A 22,708-nucleotide genomic window follows, 5' to 3' on the forward strand; every position below is an offset into this window, starting at 1 on the left:
CCTCCTCCATATAAACTGCCTTCATCTCTGCCAATTCTCCCACTCCTCTCACTCCTCATTTCATCCCTTCCTTCTTTCCTTCCACCCACATTCTGCTCATTGTGAGTTCACAACTAATTTCACACTCATTGAGCAGAACAGATCTGTGGATTGGATTTCCACTTCCAATTCTAAGATTATTTATTTTAATTAGTGATTTTGTGGTAAACAGAAGATTTCAAATGGAGAAATCTGTGGGGCTCTGTTTTTCAATAGCTCCTCTGTTTCTGATTGTTGGTTTTCTAGCGCCGCTGGCATTGGCCGGAGGCCACAACTACGGTGACGCTCTGAGCAAGAGCATCCTCTTCTTCGAGGCGCAGAGATCTGGTTACTTGCCAGGAAACCAGAGAGTGCGGTGGAGGGGAAATTCTGGTCTCAATGACGGCAAAACAAGCGGGGTATGCATTTTTCTCTTCGTTTTTTGGACCTAATTTGAGAATTGGGGGTGAATTTTGCATGGGGATGTGTTTTTGCAGGTGGATCTGGTTGGAGGGTACTACGATGCAGGGGACAACGTGAAATTCGGGCTGCCGATGGCGTTCACCATCACTATGATGTCATGGAGCATCCTTGAATACGGGAAGCAAATGGCTGCTAGCGGTGAGCTAGGGCACGCCATTGATGCTGTGAAGTGGGGAACTGATTATCTCATTAAAGCTCACCCCCAACCCGATGTGCTCTACGGCGAGGTAGCTTCACTCTCTAGAATGTGTCTTCAAATTAAGAGCTATGTCTCAAAAATTGTTTACAATCAGACTGTTTCTTCAAAGTAGACTGTTGCTGAATGTTGTTTTCAATTGATTGAGACAATTTTATTAACGAATTTAAAATTTATTTTGGTGTTTGTTTTAGGTGGGAGATGGAAACACAGACCACTACTGCTGGCAGAGGCCGGAAGACATGACCACGTCGCGAGCTGCTTACAGAATTGACCCCAGCCGCCCTGGATCGGACCTCGCCGGAGAGACCGCCGCCGCCATGGCTGCTGCCTCGATGGTGTTCCGCCGCTACAACTCCGCCTACTCCGCAGAGCTGCTCAAACACGCTTCACAGGTGAATTAATTCTTCCATTTCTGGAACTCGCATTTATAATTTTGATAATTTTAACATTAAATTGAATTATCTCAACACACACACACACACACAATCGCATTTTTATGATTTGTTGGTTAGTAGAGCGCACACCGATTGAGCTGCACTGTAAACACCCCTTCTCAGTCAGTCAGAGATGTCATTGATTGCGCATTTTAGCGAGCGGTTGTGGGTGCGCACGATAGTGAAACGGCCGCAGTTATTAGGCAGTTACGTTTAGTTCAGCTTTTTGTCAGCTTGGTTGGTGTCGGTGCACTGTAGCATATATAGCCCACCTTAAATAGCTTTAATAATACGGAATATAAAAAGGTATACTAATATAATTATCATGAATTTTATCTGTATTTTTTTTACTCACGCTCCAATTTGTCATTATTATATTTTAAAACAGTGTATATTAATTGCTTTGTATTTGTGTTGTGCAGTAAAATATAATTCCAAACCTTCCAACATTTATCTAGGGAGAAGTTTTTACATTTATTAAGTCTCACATTCACATTTCATTATAAAATTAATAATATTAAAATCAGATGACATTTCACTCATTTTTTCTTCACATTCACATGGCTAATAGTAATTTTTTGAAATCGAGTTAAAGAGGTATCTCTCTTCATTCACATAATAAATTTTATTTTAAGAAAATGTTTCTCTCTAAATAAAATGGATGAAAATGGAAGGGAACAGTACCAATTAATGGGGCTCGGTAAATATTTCGGCGCATAAAATGGACTCATGTGGTAGGGTATGGTATCCACCGCAAATCACGGGCTTCTCAACACCTATTTTAAATCTCAGCCGTTCATCACCCCAAAGATCGGGCATGTCACGTGACACACCTGTCGGTGGTCGTTGTGCCCACACACAGACAATAACCTCTCTCCATATATTCTGTCGAAAATACCCCTCGCAGATCTGACTAACTGGTGTTTCACCGTTGATTTCAGCTCTTCGATTTCGCGGACAAGTACAGGGGCAAATACGACAGTAGCATCACAATCGCGCAGAAGTACTACCGTTCCGTCAGTGGATACGCAGTACGTGATTCTACCTCTACCTCTACCTCTCTCGGTTTTAAATATTTTTCGTAAATAGTTTAATTTTTGTTTAATTATTTCTTTTTTTCTTTTGTAGGATGAACTGTTGTGGGGAGCTGCATGGATGTACAAGGCCACAAACAATGCGTACTACTTGAATTACCTTGGGAAGAATGGTGATGCCCTTGGCGGAACTGGGTGGGCCATGACTGAATTCGGGTGGGATGTTAAGTACGCTGGTGTACAGACCCTTGTTGCTAAGGTACAACATACTTATGCTACCCTCCCAATTTTAATTGATGTCAAATTGTTGGGGTTTTAGTCTTTAATGTGTGAGTAGTGCACCACTTTAACTTGTTTCTTAATGTAGTAAGTTAGTAAGTAGTAACCATATGGGGTTGAAATTTGAATGATTATTGTGATAGAAAAGTTGCTTCATAAGGGCCAAGACTTCATTTTTATTGCAATACACAACAGTAGCTTATAACTAATGAAAGCTAATATTCCTCTGTGCAGTTCTTGATGGCAGGGAAAGGTGGGGGAAACACTGCTGTGTTTGAAAAATATCAGGAGAAGGCAGAGTTCTTCATGTGTTCGTGTTTGGGTAAGGGCAACCGCAACGCTCAGAAGACTCCGGGAGGCCTCATTTTCAGACAGAGATGGAACAATATGCAGTTTGTGACGAGTGCTTCATTCCTCGTGACTGTCTACTCTGATTACCTTACATCTGCTGGCAAGTCCCTCAGGTGTGCAAGCGGCAACGTCTCTCCTTCTCAGCTACTTTCCTTCGCCAAATCTCAGGTAAAGGCAGCAACATCAACAGCTTCTCGCCGACATTGGTCATAAAGACTCATCTGTTTGTCTATGGCTGAAAAATGTAGGTGGACTACATCCTTGGAGACAACCCACGTGCCACGAGCTACATGGTTGGGTATGGCAACAACTACCCGAGACAAGTGCACCACAGGGCTTCGTCTATTGTGTCATACAAGGTGGATCCTACGTTTGTTACCTGCAGGGGAGGCTATGCAACCTGGTATAACAGGAAGGCTAGTGATCCCAATCTTCTTACTGGCGCCATTGTCGGAGGTCCTGATGCTTATGACAATTTTGCTGATCAGAGAGACAATTATGAGCAAACCGAGCCTGCAACTTACAACAATGCTCCACTCCTCGGCATTCTGGCCAGGCTTCATGCCGGTCACAGCGGCTACAACCAGCTCCTACCTGGTTAGTCAAGTTTGATGACTAAACCGTTCCTTTCAGTTTTTAAATGCAAGAGTTGCTGAATGTTTCTTGCAATTTTTGTATCAGTGGAGCTTCCTACTCTTAAGCCGATTGCTGCTCACCCAACTCCATCCACGAAGCCTGTGGTGAAACCCACTCCAGGTAGCCTTTGCTTCAATATGCTAAAAATACAATTCTTGTTTCTTGAATTGTAAAAATTGACATTTGTGGTTTTATTTGCACAGTTTCATCTGCCAGTTTGGTTGCCATTACTCAGAAGGTTACGGCTTCATGGGTTTCCAGGGGAAAAACCTACTACAGATACTCCACAATTGTTACCAACAAATCTTCCAAGGATTTGAAGAATTTGAAGCTCTACATTTCCAAACTCTATGGTCCTATATGGGGCCTCACAAAGTCTGGTGATTCTTACTCGTTCCCGTCTTGGGTGAACACGCTGGCTGCTGGCAAAAGCATCGAGTTTGTGTATATCCACTCGGCTTCCCAGGCAGTGGTCTCAGTATCAAGCTATACTCTTGCTTAAGAAGCATGCACATCAATCACAGTCCTCTCTGGTTTTTTATCGGGCTGTGATCAAGAATTGTGCAGCTATACACAACAGGAACCTCTCTTCCGTGTTGAAGTTTATTTTGAAGTTTGAGTTTTCTCTCTGTTGATTCGTGAGCTGAGATAGGAGTTGTTGAAGATGAAGCTATAGGGTAAATAAGGTTTAAGAAATGGATGAAGAAAGGAGTGAAGAGACAATTTCAAACAAGTGCTCATCCTCTTTCTTCTCCTCTTCACCAGTCACAGGATAGATTGAGAGAGTGAGATGAGAAGTTAATTTAAAATGTCCAAAACAAGTTAAAATCTTTTTTGCTTATTTGTTCCTTCATAGCAGGTTTGATTTCCCATTGTGCTTGTGTCTTTTGTGTTTGATGTTGTAAACTTTACAACATTTCTTGTATGTCTTCTATATCAATTTAGTTTGCACAAAGGTTATGTATTTGCAATCTGCTAAGGCAATTCATTGTTTCTGGTCATCCTTTTTTTGTTGTTTTCTATGTAGATTTCCCTCAACTCTCTATGCTATTCAATTTTTATCCAATAAATCAATATGCAAACATACAGATTAGGAGAAATGAAAAAACATTAAATAAAGGTGCAATTGTGCAGGGGAAGCTATAATTGTGCAGGGGAAGCTATGCAAACTCTAATTATTCATCAAACATTTAGAGGTTTAACATGCAACACACATTCGCCGGCATAACTCAAAATGTATAGAAAAATAAGTACTCCACTATAGAGTAGAGTTACATAATAAAAATAAATTCAATTAAAGTGATTTTAGTTAATTTTTTTACTTATAAAAGAAAAAATTGAAATTACAATTAAATTTTATACTGTTACTTCATTTGGCCAAACAATAATTTGAAATTGAATTATAATAATATCAATTCAAATTTAAATTCATAAAATTGCGTTTACATCACAATTATGATGCCAAATACAATAATTTAAGGTGCTAACTGTAATTAAAAAAAAACTGTAACGAAATATGCACATGGACTATATAAACTGAGAAGTAAATTGCGTTCAAAGCTGAATTATCTGAATGCAGCAATAAATAAATGGCGGTAGAAAATATTTATTCGGAAATATACATTAAACAGACGTGCGTGAAGACCACTCAACGAATTTCTCTGCCCTTTATTTTCTCCTCTTGTGTTTTTTTCTCTCGGTATACGAAGTCAATTTTCTTCCTTCTCACCCGCAATAATTCTATACATTCGTCGATTTTCGATCTATTCCTGAAAAATAATCTCAGAATTAAGAAGGCGCAGCTGAAATCTAGGACCTAGAATTGATGGAGAGTTTATTGGTGCGCATGTGCATCGACGCGGCGACTGAGAGCGCCGTCGCCGTCGACAAGTGGCGAACGCAGCGGCGAACGCTTGAGCGCATGCCGTCTCGTCTCGCTGAGGCTCTCCTCCAGCGCCGCATGCTTTATCCCTCGCTGCTCGAGTATGCTTTCTTATTAAACCTAGGGATTTGCTTCATTACCTGTTGTTATTATCCATCTGTTCGAGTATGTTTTCTTGTTTGCAAGATTTGCTTGTGTTTAATTACAGGCTAAATAATTTTGATTCTGCGAAATTTAGATCACATTGCGTAGTAGAAATAGATATGAAATATTTATGCATAGAGTAATTAGATTAGTGTAATGTGCGAGTGAAGATCGCTGATGTATTCTTCTGAACTTTCATTTTTGGACTCCTAATTTCATTGATTGTGGAATGAGTAGTGTTTAGCATTTGATGTGTATTGCTCCTTCATAGGTAGATCCATCCTTGTTGCATTAAATGTTTGATAATGATGTTCTTCTATCTGCGTTCAATGTGTTACGTTAAGTGTGTGATAATGACGAATTTCTTTTCGGGAATAGTGCTTATAGTTCTAGTTTAGGAAATGTTGTAGTGGATACTCCATGTAGGAATGGATCACTTGCTCATAGAAAGGTTATACTGTGATGGTGGTTGTGCTCCTTCAGTTACATTTATGTTTTTTTTCGTATGTCAGAGTTTTCAAATACAGGGTAGAGGACATCGACCTAAGTGGTGAAAGCATTGTGGATGCCGAGTGGATGGCATTCTTTCCGCTATCTCAATTCTTTGATTTTGGCAGACTGCCATAAAATCAATAATGCAGCTCTTTGGAATATAACAGGTGAGAAATTTGTATAACTTTTATAAAATTCATTCTAATTGTCGTAGTCTGCATTTCTAAACAAGAATACATGTGAAATATATTCCTTCTAATCAATAATGCAGCTCTTTGGAACGTAACAAGAGTTTTTTTGTGAATTGATGGTGAGAGAAATATGGGCTCATATAAGAATATATGGAAAATTCAAAAGAATTCCCTAGGAACTTCTGTTGTAATGAATATTTAGAACCTCTGTTGTAAATGAAACTCTTGGTGTTTATTGTTGGTCACAGTTGGACTATCATAATTTGGGTAATACAGGCATCATATTAGATTTGTGAGGAAGACTAGATTTAGACATTGATAGAAAAGCAGGAGTATGGGCTTTTTTGTGAGAGCAGGAAACAAGAAGTGTCTATTGTAGTTCTATCATTATCTATTGGTTTATATTGTGAAGAAATTCAGACATATAAGCATTTGTATTTTTACCCCTAAGCTGTTAGTTGAGTTTGTTTTGTTTTCTTTTTAAATAATCTAATTCAGTGGTAGTATACTCAGGTAGTTCATATCTCTTACCCCTTATTTCTCAGATCCTTTTACGACTATTCAGTTGGACTCATTAAACTATTCTTCTCCGGTGATATAATTTTCAATCCTTACAGTAAACCTGTCATCCATGATTCAATTCTTACTCTGATCTGGTGCATATAAATTATATATAAGGCCAATGTTTGCTTTTATTTTTTAAGTAGTACTAGTTGATTTCAATTTACAATTTTTCTCTAAGAGCTTTAAGTTTCAATATTTCGTTGAAATCTTGCTAAAAGAATCTAGTCGCACTTCTTTCAGGCATGCCAAATTTAAAGGAGATGGATCTTTCAAGATGCTCTAAGATAACAGATGCTGGAATACAACATCTATTATCACTTCCAGCCCTTTTGAAATTACGGATCTCTGAAACAGGTGTTACTGCAGATGGTGTCGCAGTTCTCGCTTCACTGAGGCACTTATTACTGTTGGACCTGGGTGGTTTACCTGTCACTGATTCAGCTTTGAATTCTCTTCAGGTGCACTCCCTCTCTCTCCCTCCCTCTCCCTCTCCCTCTCTCTCTCTCTCACACACACACACACACACACATGTAGTTTACTTGAGGGCAATAACTACTGCAGCTGCACTAAACTGGTTTTGGTACTTTCATCCCCCTTTATCCTCATTTGGTTTATAATAATAGTCGTAGCTGCAGTGAGATTTTATTTCCTCTTTCGTAAAGATGTTCTACAAACACAACTAAATGCAAAAGCATGTGATAGAAACATCATGGTGCTCATATTTATAAGGGCCCTCTCACATTTGTAAAACCGGTATTGAGCCTTCCTAATTATAAATGATTTTTTTCTGGAGTAGGATTAGCCGTTTAAGAAAGACATTGTGTGATGTTGCTCGACATCCGTCCTGTCTTTGCTAATAAATCTTATTTGAGCTTCTCGAATCATGTTACTACGCACCTTATTAGGATTGTGGTTTTCACTTATAGTGGGTGCTTCTGACATTTCATCTTTCATTTTACCTTTTCTGAAGCAAATTACCTGTCACTTATTTGTCAAAGCTGACATAATGTAAAATCCACAGACTCTCACGAAGTTGCAAGATTTAGACCTTTGGGGGAGTGAAGTATATAATGAAAGTGTGACAACACTCAAGATGTTCCGAAATTTGAGTTTCTTAAACCTTGCTTGGACGAAAGTCACAATGTTGCCAAATTTGCCCTCTCTTACATGCCTAAACATGAGTAGGCGTTATAAGTTCTCTATTTGAAGGAGAGGGCCAGAAACCTCGTCTGGAGAAAGTAAATTTTTCTGGAGCTACAATTCGTAACATTTCAGAAGCCTTCGAATATGTTGAAACCAGTAGACTTTCTTTCTTGGACATATCCAACTCCGCGCCTCAGTCTTATAGCTTTTTGTCTTCCATGAATGCAATGACTGATTTGAACCTGAGCGATAGTGGACTGGTTGACGGTTCAGTCGAACACATTACTCAAAGTTATCAACCTCAGCAGAACACATGGGAAAGGTGTGGTATTGGTTCCATCTGCCTCCTTTTCAGTTTCTATCTTTCTTTTGGTGAACTAATCGAAACTAACTCTTCTGATGTTTTTCGACTATCTAGGATTAATGAAATTGGGTGGTGCACACGATGAGGTCCCGTCATTTTCTGCACTAGAACGCCTCAGTCATCTCGAAACCCTGGATTTGGAACTATTACATATTAAGGATCCCGCACTGCGCCCCCTGGCAAACATGAGCAGATTGAGTCATTTATCTCTGTGAAGCGTCTCCCTCACAAACGAATCATTATATCACATCTCGGCAGCTAAAAAGTTGGTACATCTTGGTCTTCGAGATGCAGTGGTGACGGATACTGGACTTGCTGCATTCGCTCCTCCCCCTGCCCTGGAAATTCTCGATCTCAGGGGCTGCTGGCTATTATCAAAGGAGTTTGTTTCACGCTTCTGCCAAATGCATCCTCAACTTGAAGTAAGGCACAATTCATTTGAGACGCTTGACAAAAGAAAGGAGTACTCATCTCTGTCACGAGCAACTACAAGGACCCCGAAAGGCAAGAACAAGCAGGGGAGTTCGTCCGCGCTACCCCAATATTTTGTAGGTGAGTTTTCTTAAAATATACCCTCTTCGTTCCGCGTTACTAACACATTTAATCTCACTTAATTTATTCTCTCTTCTATTTTACTCTCTTTTCAATTTTCTCTCTCTTATTTTATTATCTCTCCACTTAACACACTAAGCATATTTCTTAATCTCTATGTCGAAAAGAAACGTCCAATAGTATTGAATGGGGATAGTATATCCTCTACTGAATTTTCGTTGGTGATGATGATCATGTTCCTATATTCACTGCTTAATTTGACAATGTGTGCAGATCAAAGATTAAAATATAGCAGAGAAGAATTACTAAGCCTCCAAATTTTGTCATCAGTATTACCAACTTCCAGTGTTCAGAGCAATCCATTGCCTTAGTCTCTATGGTCAAGGCTAAAACGCAGCTTCTATGCCAAATATAGTCTCTATGGTCAAGGCTAAAACGCAGCTTCTACGCCAAATAAAATATCCAGGTGTGCCTGCTCAACAACGTACCAAATTGTCTGTCATTTCGAATTATTTTTTCGACATAGAATTTTGAAATAGCTACTCTACTTAGTTCGCTACTCTCTGATTCTTTATTGCATCGGCAACATATACCTCAGCACATCATCATTCCTCTTAAAATTCTATGTCAGACCATAACTCTAGCGTGTGGTCTGGCTGCACCAGACCTCTACCCGGATGTGGTCTGCGACCTCCACTAAGGTGTGAGTCCCAGCCCGTACCTCACCCTGCATACGTGGGGCTCCCTTCTTTTGTAGTCCGGCCCCATTTTGTTTAACCATTTCCAATTTTCATAGGCTCATTCTTGGTATGATGGAATGGAATGTGATTCCTATTTTCATTCTATTCCATTTACTTGTTATGATAGAACGAGGAGAATGAAATGAAAATGCCAAAAAATTGTCATTTTGTTCTTATTTTCATTCCATTTCATCATCAAGAAGAAAGTACTTTTTTATTCCATTTCATCATCAAGAAGAAAGTACTTTCTTGATATGATATGATGGAATGAAATGTGATTCCTACATACATCCTATTCATTTGCTTGATAAGATGAATAGATTAGGAGGAGAATGAATTGAAAATGCAAAAATATTCGTTTCATTCCCACCCCTCAATTCATTTTAATACCAAGAAGGGCCTTAATTTCTGTGCCTAAAAAACATTTCAATATAATAAGATGAATGAAGTGTTATTCATTCTTTATTTAAAATAAAATATGAGACTTATTCATTGACAAAGGTAGTAGTATTTCATTACCAAGAGCAACACCACAAATTTTTTCACACTAAAAAAACAAGTAATGACTGGCATTCAAATTCAAGATATAAGTCAGGTGGAAGAAAAAGAAAGGATCTGGATATTACATTCAGCAGAGAGAGTAGAAGGATAAATAAAATACAAGTAATATTTTATACACAGTCCAAATAAGTTAATTTCAGTCATCGCTCTGGGATTTTCATAATATTACCGACTTTCCTTCATCGTATGATGGCTGCTTATTTCAAGTTCTTGTACATGTTGTCAACAGCATTCTGCAACAACACAAGTACCATAATCACTATCATAATAAGCGCAAATTGATAGTAAGCACAACATTTTACAGATATAAGTAATATGGCCAGCTTACTTTTTGATTGACCTAGATGAATAAAAATAGTACTACTATAGGATATTGTTCTTGTTTATTGGAGCTTTAGGATATCTCAAAATAATAATGATAAATTAGGGTTAATTGTATGTAAAATTAAAAGTTTGGTAAAATTCAACTTTTATAATTTAATTGACAAATCTCAAAATTTCAAAACTTCTCAATCGTCCGACAACTTTTTCCTGGCAAATGCGATGCTAAGTTGGCACTAGAAGGTAAATTTTCAGTCATGTGGATGAAAAGTGATGCAAGTGTGTATTAATGTAACAACATGAACAATGACCAACTAGACAATGTCATATTGAGCCTAAAAATCTAAAATAAAATATTTTTGGTCAAATGGGACAATTGAATTTTTTAAAATTTGTGATTTATTTATGTAAATTTCAGAAATTATTTATTCTTTGTGATTTTAAATTCATAATCTTGTTAGAGAGGTGAGAAACGACCCACCTGGTAGTACTTGAGCATCTGGGGCCTTTTAATCTTGAACGTTGGCGTGATAAGGCCTCGTTCCAAGTCGAACGGAACGGGATCAAGGTGGACAGCTTTGATGAATTCAAAACCCTTCAACTGCAACATATGGTAGGCTTAGACTTCACATTAAAAGCTTTTCAAATAAGGTATAATTGTCATTTAATCACTAACTTTTCATCGACTCCTATAACATTTGAAACTGTAATATAAAATCCAAACTTTTTAAATTTTTCACAATTGTCACACGATGGCAAAGTCAAATATGATGTGGCGACAAAACAACGAATAATTGGTTTTGCCATATTAGTTTAGGTTTGACCATTTTGCGACAATTGCGAAAAATGAAAAATTATGCTAAAATTCAAAAGTTTGGATTGACTAGAATCCAACGAAAATTTATTGTTCAAATATAACTGAAACACATCGAAGTCCATAGGAAGTTAAAGAAGAGAAGAAACCTTTTTTTCTTTTCCGATCCTTGCAAGCTCTCCAACAAAGTATTGTTTTACTTTGGGATTTTCACATAGAGTCTCGAAGTCCCCTGATTCACCATTCTGTGCAGCCCATTGCTCCACTGCTTGTTTGCTTGGGTTTATTATAGCAACAAGGCAAGACTCGAAGCTGTTCCCATACACCCATATCTGCAACAGTAAAAACACTATGAAACTCAGACAACCTGAAGTAGCACGTTTAACAGTATTGGAAGTTCTTCATGGGAACGTTCGATGTTCCATTGAGTTTATGACACTGATATGGAGTGATTTGATAGACGTATCAACATACGAAGCATATTGCACAACTGGCAAGAAGTTACTAAAAAACAACAGCATGCAGAACGAGAAAACAGAGATAGGAAATAGTAAAGAAAGATAAATACTGCTAATTCCACATAAAAATAGTTGAACTCAAACTTTATTTTTTAATAGTGCAAATGTAGAAGTTAACGCAATAACAGTCGCACGTACCGAGTCAATGGCAGAAACTAGACCATAGATGTTTTCCAAGTTCTCTACTGCAACATATTCTCCTTGTGAGAGTTTGAAAATGTTCTTCTTACGATCAATAATTTTCAAGCTGCCATCTGCCTGCCATTCACCAACATCACCTACAAAAAACAAGATTTCTGGATATAAGAAAACAAAACTAAGAATTGAGACCAATCCCATATGATCATTGCATTAGCAACCTGTGTGAAACCAGCCGTCAACAAAGACTTCTTTGGTTAGGTCTTCACGTTTGTAGTAGCCAGAAAACAGGGTATCCCCCCTTACACACACTTCTCCACGTGGTTTGCTCGAAAGTGCATCATATCCCATTTCAGGAACAGATTCCAGACAAACATCCACATTAGGCACTGGAGGTCCCACTGTGCCCAGCATATTCAACTCATCCGGTATTGAAACAAATGTACCAGCACAAGTTTCTGTCAAGCCTACACGCATGCAAAACGAAAAAACAAACACGTCAAGACACCAACCGTTACAACAATCAATCACCAATTGAAGTCCAGAAAAACTGTATGCAACCAACATCCCATGGTAAGTTTGCAAAGACATGTCATAGTCGACTCTTTAATAGAATATTTAAGCAGTCTTTGACTCTTTGAAGGGTCAGCTGTACAAATTAACAGACAGTTCAAGTAACATTGAGTAAGCAAGATTAAATCATTTTGCATGTAAATACATGTAAACTTTAGTTGCCATCTTTTGGATAAAACCAACAAAAGGGTGTGTCAAGAGGTGCTGCTCCAGATAAAGGAATATACCATATCCCTGAAGAACATAAGAACATGTCACAACTCTCAGATACTCTTCTACATGCGAGGCAAGAGGTGCTGCTCCAGATAAGATAAGCCTTACATTACCCCCAAGACCTTGCTTTACCTGAAAGAGCATACCAGGAGAGTGAAGTCATGCATATGTGACAACTTAGATAGATATGAAGACCATAAAAAAAAACTACCTTGCTGAAGACAACTTTGTCACACAGTGGAGCTGCCTCAGCATGCTTATGACCCTTTTTCATGTGACGTAGTTTTCTGGAAAACATGAGTTTGATATGCAGGTATTAGAACCAAGAAAACAAGATAATGCCCTACAACTAAAGTACAGAGCTCACAGCTTGAGAGCACAGTGAGAGAATAAATCTAACGGTTAGGCCCAACAGAGGCTTATTCACTAATGATAAGTATAAATAAACATGAAAATGTTTCATGAAGTGAACTTTAATACTCCCCTCCGTTCCGCGGTAGTTGAGTCGTTTCATTTTCTGCACTCGTTTTGGAAAAATGATAATAAATAGTTAATGTAGAGAGAAAGTAAAGTAAGAGAGAGAATAACTTAGATAAGTCTCTTCTCTATATTATTCTCTCTCTTACTTTACTCATTCTCGACTTTAACTATTTATTATCATTTTTCCAAAATGAGTGCAGAAAATGAAATGACTCAACTACCGTGGAACGGAGGGAGTAGTTGGTAAGGAATATTACAAAACTTTTTTCATGTACCAGTACTTTGTAGTACTACGTTTTTGTTCTTGTTTTTATCCTTTTTCATCAATCAGAAACTTTAGTAAGGGAAAATGCATGAGAACTTACAAAGAGTAAGCAAGATTAAACATGGTTTTTTTAATGAAACCACCTGCAGATATCCTCTGTTGCAAACCTGAAATAAAGATCGAACACAAGGTCACTGAGAAAAGCAGAATCCAGAGTCCAATCCTGGGTCTCGGTGGTTTTAAAGGGGCCTCAGTGGAGCACATTGATTGAAACAATGAACCTATAACTTTGTGAGTTTATTTGCTGGATATTGGATCTTTTGTCACAAATTAAAATTTTGTATAATGTGTTATCAATCATGAGGGAAAAGGCAATCCTTCAATATAGTATTCCAATCAGCAACTCGCATTCCCATCTCAAACAAATTAGTCAGTCAATTATCAGCAACATATATGCAGAAGGACAGGTACCAACCTGAATAAATTCTATCTAATACGCGGGGAACTGCGCAGAAAATTGTTGGCTTAAGCTCCACTATATCTTCAGTTAATAACTTTACATCCTGTGAATAAGAAAGTATCATCCTTCCATCAGTCATGCTCTCTCTATTGTTTAAAATATGAAATATAACCTCCTTACCCCACGCCAAAATCCAATTGAGGCCCCATGATTAATGAAACACTCTTCAATAACACGATCAAAGATATGGGCCAATGGAAGATATGATAGATACACATCATTTATGGTCAACTGCAAAATATACAAGAATGAAAATTGCAGCTTTTTTGTCAAATATTGTTCAGGAATAAGAACAGTTAGATTAGATTAATGTCTCCCAACTGAATTATACAAGTAATGAGGGAATCAAATAGATAGGTAGCTACCGATTCATTGACACTCTCTAATAAGCGTTTTACTCCAGCTATCAAAGTGACAATGCTGTTGTTAGAAATCATGACACCCTTGGGGTCTCCAGTGGTACCACTAGTATACATTATAGTGCAAATGTCGCTTTTCTTTTTCACTGGAAGTTCAAAGTCCTTATTTGATCCCTGCACAAGATAAATGGAGGAGACTTATATATGATGTCGTGTCAAAACCAAAGTGTTTCCAACTAATAGGGGCCGCAGACTAGATGGTGACAAGAATCCATCTTCTAACACGAAGGAAAGCAGTAACAGATTAACACCATCTGCTTACCAGTGACAAAAATTCATCCCAAGAATACATAGTCGCCCCATATTTTTCAGCTTCTTCCTTCTGTTGAGGAGTAGCCTTCCCGAAGCTCACAATTGCTGAAAATGAAGTTGTAAACTCATCATTATAACAAACACTAACATGAATGCAAAATGCTCAAGGAATTATGAATCCACAAGGTACTTACTTTTCAAGTAATTTGCTGAACCTGGAAATGTTTTCAAAAGCTGCAAAAATAGCAGTGTAGTGTGCATAAGTTACTTGTACTGATATCCTGGTAAAATCTATCAAATATTTAAATACTGAGATGCAGAATCTAATATATGAATTCGTTTCAGTATATTCATCAATAACATTGTATTCTAATAAGAATAATAATGACAAGAACTTCCATATTACATACTATAATACAAACTATTAGGAGATTTTTCTGCTTCTTTAATTTAACAAATGTACCTCGGAGATCTTTTTCTCTTCTACAAAGGCTAGTGTGACTTCAGCATGACAGATGATGAACTCAATTGCCCCAGCCCCTGAACCATACAAAGGGAATAATTAACTATATGGCTGAATATCTACTTCTGGTGTTTAAACCTCTAAACTTGTGTTTCATCTGCTCACATTATGACAACTATAGTAAAGGAGGGATTGATTACATACCTAACGTGTCATACAGAGGGACACAATAGAGACCATGAGCATTACAAGCCTGCAGAAATATCACAAGTTAGCAAAGAAAAACTATTTCTTGATAATAGTGATACCTTTCAATGCCTCAGGCCCGAGGGCATATAACAATTAACAATAGATGGGATGGATGTACTTGGAGTGAAATGAAGTAATATTGACATATATATATAGATTTTTAGGATGCAATGCATATTTATACATAGAATAAGAGCAGTCAAAGGTATAGATCCATTTGTGATTGAACACCCGTATACAGATGTAAAAGACAAGGGATGAATGAAGGAAGCAAGAAATTCTTGATATACCTCCATACTCATAATCCACTCAGGTGAATTGGCACCATAGATTCCACAACGTCCTCCCTAACATAATTAGCCAGTTAGAGGGAGGGTGAGATGGAAACCATTACACTACAACAAACTGATAAAAATTGCAATTTCATCACTTAATTATTATTGCAATTTCATGTCTAAAAACATAAACGGTGGAAGCGTTTAGATGCCCTTACTAAAACTGGAAAAAGAACAGGTGTGAATTACATCTAGTTGTTAACAGTGACTTACTGCAATGATAAGTATTAACTACATAGTAGCTATAGTTTAGATTTCCAGCCAGATGATTCTTTTTTAGAGAACATAGCAATTTTTTTCCTTTTTCTTTTTAACATAGCAATTTGACAATGTGCCTTTTATAGGGTAGAAAAATATAACAACTAGATTAGGTAAGCTAGTCTATAACTACAACTCAAAAAAAAGCTAGTCCAGTGATACTTACTTGCTCGATGCCAATACTGCGGATGGAGTTACCAACTTTCAGAACTATGTTGTACACCTCTCTGTAAGTCATCCATAAATATTTACCTGGCTGGTTAGGTAGACCAATAATGATGCTTAGCCAACATGTTTCCATGGAAGGAGATAAAAGAAAACACATTGTAGAAAAATTTAGGGAAATTTGAAGTTTGAAATATAAACAACTCTTTTGTTGACCAGTAGCACGTACCTTCCCATTGACAATTTCACGGCGACCAAGCATCTTGTTATTGGGATATTTCTCTACCGACAAACTGCACCATAAAGCAGGTGAAGTGTTTAGGAAGGTAATTTAGTAAACACTAAACAGGAAGCTCGGAAACTCTCTAAGAGATGCAGCATGTGTCGGATACACTATTAAGTTTGCATCTTATTCATGTACTAGTTTATGGATTTTTGTAAATTTATATCACGATTATTATTATTGCTCTTAGTAGAAGAATCAGAAGTATATTTTGTTCTTTTTTTGGTATTCTTTGGAGGGTAGAGGGGCATAGACTTCTAATATCTTGACTACGTTTTCTGGAAATCCAGTGATTTTAGTTTTCTTTCATGTATGAACATATATCTACTTGAGACAATCCATAAAGATTATACAACCAGCACAAATTGAAGATGTACACCCACACAAATAAGAGAAGTAAATTTGATATTTGTTCTTCAGGGGTTATTGCAAGTATATTGAGAATTTCTGACTCTTAGTCATCAAATTGTATCTCCCATTTCATGTTCATACTAGTGATTGCATGCCAGGTCAATTAGGAAGAAGAAAAACTTCATATAATGAGGGATAATGAATATCCAGATCGTAGATGTCAACGATGCTAGAACATGATGCCAAAAAGGCGATATGCTCTATGCATATAATCATATTTAAATTCCGTAAATTCAGTTCTAATAAGATAAAAACAGCACTGTCTCATCAGTCATGGGCCCCCACAGCTTTAAACCTTTCTCAATCAAAAGTTGTTCCCGTGCACGCATCTTCTAGAGACCAGATTCAATTGCATAAAACAAAATGTTTCAATTCAAAACCATTGCGAACAAAAAATAAGCACTAATCTCCAAAGTGAAATCAGCTCCAAATTCAACAATTCGCAGATAAACGGAAACGCTGAGCTCACAGAATCAGTAGTGTTACACAGCACATCGCAACAGTAGACGGATTCAGTTCTAATAAGATAAAACACCACTATCTCATCCGTCATATCTCAGTCAAAAAGTTGATTCGATGCACGCATCTTCTACAGGTTCAGATTCAATCGCACAAAACAAAATGTTTCAAATCAAAACCCTCACGAACATAAAACAAGCACTAATCTCTAAACACAGCTAAATCAGCTCCAAATTCAACAATTCGCAGATAAACACAAACGCTGAGCTCCACATAGAATCATTAAACAACAAACCACATCTAAACAGTTGACGGATTCAAAACACAGGCATCATCATCACACTCACGAAAACACGAGCAAACGTTGACAAATCCAAACCGAAAGTAAAATCACAAACGATTCCGTAGTTCTCAGATCAAAAGCATAGATTAAAACAAAATCGCACCGGAAAATATCCCAGCAGCTGTCAAGTCCGGGAATCGGAGCCGGAAAACTATCCTTAGCATAAATGCTCCGATAAACCGGTCCGGTCGACGGCTTTCCGTCCTTGGCAGGCTTCCCTGGCTCAACTTCCACGATATACTTGTCCTTCGCCATTTTCAAATCTCTCTCTGTCTCCGTAGAAGAAATGTGAGTGTAAATATATAGTATATACACACACGAGAATTCGTAATGAGGCTAAGGCTTAAAACGTTGAAATTCGCTAGTTTTTCCCAGTAAATACTGTAGTTGACTTCAAGGCAAAATACGAAGAGGAGACGAGATCTGTATTTTCTACTCCAATTTGTGGTGTACAGAATTCATTTTATTTACGTAATTTCTTTAAAAGGGCATTTATGTCAAAATACAAAAATATACGCGGTTCTAATTTCACATATCAACTTCAAATTTAAATTCCACCTATAAACACGTCATTTTCCGTTTTTTGCGAAAATTATACTCTATTAATATTTGATCATCTTACACACAAGGATTATTATTTAAATTTCAATCACATTTCATTCTAAATTGGTATCATATCAGAGTTGATTAGTACTCATTATATCCCCTCTCATGTGATGGATTTCTTTTCGACACGAGAATTAAGAAAATTACATATATTGAGTTAAAGTTGAGAGAGTAAGTATAAGAGAGAAAAAAGTAAGAGAGATAAAAAGAGAATAAAATAAGAAAGAGAGAATAAAGTAAGATATAATTAATAAAGTAAAAGATGGTTGAAGTTTTGTTTTTAGATAAAAAGATAAATCAATCACTTGAGATAGGACAAATCGAAATGGAAAGTTGATCACTTGAGATGAGATGGAGTGAGTATTTGATTGTGTAAGAAGAAATCACCAAATTTTACACATGTAGAGCTTATTCGTTGGCAATCAAAGTCAAATTGCTAGATTAAATACATGTAATATATTGGTAATACGTTGTTATATATCAACATGTATCGCTATATGGATAACCATGACAAGGTAAAATAAAATAAATTATAATCCAAGTGCGATGTTTAATTGTATATATTTTAAGGATATATATCAAATTTATCCAAATGATTAATTATTGAAAAGGTTAGAAAAAAATTGTTATGTTACACTACAAAAATTAGAATAAATTTACTAACTTTTTAAATAATAAGATATAATCACGAGTTTTATGAAATTATGAAATCACTAGACATTAGACTGTATTATGCATACGTGTCTATCTGTGACTAATTTTCTTATTCATTAGAGCATCGAATATAGCCTAGCCATAGTCTAGCTATAAACTCCTCATGTCACATCATCAGCACTAAAAATCCTCCTGCCACATCATCAAAACAAGCAAATAGCAATAGCCTAGCCACATCACTCAAAATTATATAAAACAAATAATTAACAATCACACAAAATACGGAATTAAATTTACGACACAGATACGAGAAATTTCAATTATATTATTAAAATTAAAAAAGTACATTAAGTAACAAAAATTACATTAATTAAAAAAAATTACATTAATTAAAAAAACCCCGTCTCCGTCGCCGTCGCCCCCCAACCGTGTCGCGGCGGCATTCAAATCGGCTCGCATGCTCACGAGCATTGTTATCCATTTCGCGTTGTTGCTCTTGTACAGAAATTAAGATAGAGAGAATACTCGTTAAAACAAGCGGTGCAAATGAAAATGACGTGCAAATCGCGTATATATAGTGTTTCGAAAAAAAAATCCGCTCGCCGATCGCTCGCCGATCCGGAGCATGCAATGGCGGCCAGCGGATCGGCGAGCGCATCGGCCAGGGCTCGAAAATCAGCGTGCGCTGGCTGATTTTTTCGCCAAAATTCGGCTAGCCATCCACAATGGTTCGGCGAGCGGACCAGCTAGCGCCGGGGATCGGCTAGCCGGTCTGCTCGCCGCCATTATGAATGCTCTTAGAGGAGGGACCCCGTACATTATACTAGTTTGTACGGCTTCTATTCATTTCGAGAAGCTTTGATAATTTCCAACCTATAATTATTTTAAAAAATCATTAATTTTGTATGCAAAAGTCTTGCCTTGTGTTTGACTGCGAACACATTATAATTTATTAGTCAAAATCTTGGTTCATTATATACGCGTCTACTGTCTACTTGTTTTCTATACTCCTACTTTCCAATATCCCGTGCATTAAAAATTTGAAATGGTACCATAATAATAATAATAATAATAATAATAATAAATAAATAAATAGTAATAATAATAATAATAATAATAACAACCACCACAACAACAATAAGTAGTACTAGTAAAAAATAAATATGTAATGAATTTACATTTTTAAGTTTGTGATCGAGACTGGTACGAGTTGATTTGGTGTTGTTTGGCCAGCTCTAAATAATTGCAGTCATAAATGCATTCATTTACAGATACACCATTTTATTGTACTTACATAATTCACTATTCCTTAAAAGTATTATTAAGTCTAATAATATCGAGGTCAAGTACTTTTGCGAGTCATTAAATAAGCTCAAAATAAAAAACAATCTAAAAAATACAACATAAGTGGTGAATTATAATGATTAATTCATAATATAAGAGAGTAAGAGTAGATAGATCATACCCTAAAGCAATTTTCATACTTTAAGAAATAATCCATATAATATAATAAAGTCGTCGTTCCCCAAAAAGTATTCCAAATGGCAGCGTCAGACGCCGTATTTAATATTGCAAATACAATTAATTAGATATGAGTATTTGTAATATTTAACGATATGGTGTGAGGATTGCTTTTTTAATAATTTAAAGCAAAATAGTTTTTTATATAATGTCTTTATGTTATAATACCTCTATTTTTTTAAAAAATAGATTTTCTATATCTAGTTCTACAATTTCCATTTTTTTTGCAATAATGTTTCATATATTGAGTCGTGTTTGGATTGAGATATATTATAAAACAAGTAACAATCAATCCCTGGAATGATGGAATCAAATTAATATTGAGATTGATTTTTATTTTTTTAAGTTGGATACAAAATAGTTACACCAAACTAGGTCCAACACGAATATAATGCCCTTTTTATGGTTTTATGTGTTAATGTGTTATCTAGTCATATCGAATTCTATGTAACTATAAGATAGTTCAGCAGATTATAGAAAACTTTCACTGTAGTAATAGCAAGATATCCTTGATAAGGTCTGGTCTGGAAACGTGATATGAGAATAATTCTTGGATGCATGGGGCCAATTTCGGATCAAATGAACTGATTTGTAATAATTAAAATTGATTCGTGTCTAAAAACGTTAGTATAATTTGCGAGCAAGAACAAATTTAAGAGGATAAACGCATAATGAGGGCGATCCACAACAAAGCGTGGGGAATCCTGCAGCGACAGCGACAATGACAGCGTATTTGAAAAATCTAAATTTGTGAGGTGTCACGGCTTCAATAAGATTGAATTGGATCCAACTGAAGAGATGCAACTTTAAAGTGAGTTAAAAGGGTGAGATCTCAAAGGAACAAATTCAAAAGGAAAGCCTAAGCAAAGATATGATGGGAGAAGTTAGCTTACTTTCTCCCTAGCCCAACATGTCAATGCGACAAGTTCCACGTAGTTAGGAGTTGTTAAATCCGTAAACCATAGTATTCCAACTGTTTTAAACGAGGGTACTTTCTCCACCAATTCCAAAATCTGAATGGAAAGTAATGCAGTAGATTATATGGATGTAGCAGAATAGATAGAGGTGTCTGTCTATAGTTTATTAGTATTTATAGGACTATGTTTCCTCATTAAGAAACATGACAGTTTTTTAAAACTGTCAAACAGCTTAGAAAGATGGAAGGAAGTAAAACATGAGGAAACAAAGGGAGCATAAGAAATTTTATATGGAAATAAAGGGAATCTGATCTTACGGAAGCGTAAATAACAATCGAAGACATGAACACGCAAGCATCTTTCACCCAGCCTGCATTTTTCAATGACTGTAATGGACATGATCTGCAAGGCAATATTCAATTACATCAATTAATGCATCTCCAAAAATTAAATCCAAGGACACAGGTTCAAGTGGGAAAAAGGAAAGGAAAGAAAAGTATATAGCCTCACTCATGCTATATTTGTTCCAGCATTGTCAATCTAAAATTGTTTCCAATGTTCAATTTTCTATTCTTTCTCCTTACTGTTTCTTTGATAATGGCAACGGCCACAACTTTGAAAACAGCACAAGTGTACAGCAAAATTGTGTTTATAGTCATGAGATAAGGAGTTGCATCAGATACTACATCTAAAACATCAATTTCTTTTTATATCACATGATTTAGACCATTTATACTAGATATATTTTTTGTGGGTTTAATTCATCACTCTTCGTCATGCAAATTAAGAAATTAAATGGGAGGCCTTTGGAGGTGGGCTTATGGCATGACAGTAAGTTACGACCCTTCCCCTTAGCGGGACGCTGCGTACCCTGATTGAACACCCCTCATAATTCTGTCAGACCGAGATAAGGGGGGCCCTTGAGGTTGGGGTTTCAACCTTTTCTTTTTTGCAAGAAATTAAATGTTGCTATAGGTTATAGCAAGGCATGCATAGAGGAATACAGTAACACAAATTCAAAAGCAAATTAATAATTATTGCATGCATTAAATAGTCCAAGCATTCCTAGTTTCCGACAATGTGTTTTGAAACTTTAAAATACATCTATAAATTAATGAATTATTAATTTATTATCAGTTTATAATTAATCAAAAAGCAGTAATGTAGATTGATGACTTACTTGGGTAATACTCTCGAATATCAATTAAAATGATTTTACATGATAAGCAATAAAACAATGACGTATTATACTAAAATAGATAATTTCATTTATTGGATTAGTTACACTAGAAAGAATGCCACAAAAATAAGAAAACACGAAATAAGATGGAAAGAGAGTACATTAAAATAAAATAATTTAATTTAGTATAAATCGACTTTGTTTTAGTGCCTACAATGTGACCTCATTTTAGTTATCGTTCTATAGTAGCACATAAATGAGCCATCAAAATATTGAACTGAACA

General features: G+C 36.4%; 2 protein-coding genes and 1 pseudogene across 2 annotated transcripts; 2 read left to right on the plus strand and 1 right to left on the minus strand.

The window, feature by feature from the left end:
- On the plus strand, positions 1–4,435 carry LOC121752202 (endoglucanase 6-like). The gene is made up of 9 exons (XM_042147144.1): positions 1–437; positions 516–728; positions 892–1,092; positions 2,076–2,165; positions 2,263–2,427; positions 2,682–2,966; positions 3,047–3,395; positions 3,480–3,554; positions 3,638–4,435. Exons 1-9 carry the CDS (start codon positions 222–224, stop codon positions 3,934–3,936), a joined length of 1,893 nt encoding a protein of 630 aa, XP_042003078.1. The 5' UTR covers positions 1–221; the 3' UTR covers positions 3,937–4,435.
- Positions 4,436–5,077: 642 nt separating this feature from the next.
- Positions 5,078–9,682, plus strand: LOC121753296 (annotated as a pseudogene).
- Positions 9,683–9,998: 316 nt separating this feature from the next.
- LOC121752171 (long chain acyl-CoA synthetase 4-like) lies at positions 9,999–17,972 on the minus strand. The gene is made up of 19 exons (XM_042147095.1): positions 17,650–17,972; positions 16,280–16,343; positions 16,052–16,141; positions 15,583–15,639; positions 15,248–15,296; positions 15,044–15,120; positions 14,775–14,814; positions 14,591–14,685; positions 14,275–14,442; positions 14,030–14,140; positions 13,865–13,952; positions 13,490–13,556; positions 12,856–12,931; positions 12,659–12,776; positions 12,080–12,325; positions 11,859–11,998; positions 11,352–11,534; positions 10,870–10,989; positions 9,999–10,300 (listed from the first exon to the last, which is right to left on the minus strand). Exons 1-19 carry the CDS (start codon positions 17,799–17,801, stop codon positions 10,265–10,267), a joined length of 1,977 nt encoding a protein of 658 aa, XP_042003029.1. The 5' UTR covers positions 17,802–17,972; the 3' UTR covers positions 9,999–10,264.
- Positions 17,973–22,708: the final 4,736 nt, after the last annotated feature.

Source organism: Salvia splendens, chromosome 10 (assembly GCF_004379255.2).
Source record: "Salvia splendens isolate huo1 chromosome 10, SspV2, whole genome shotgun sequence".
Lineage (NCBI taxonomy): Eukaryota > Viridiplantae > Streptophyta > Magnoliopsida > Lamiales > Lamiaceae > Salvia > Salvia splendens.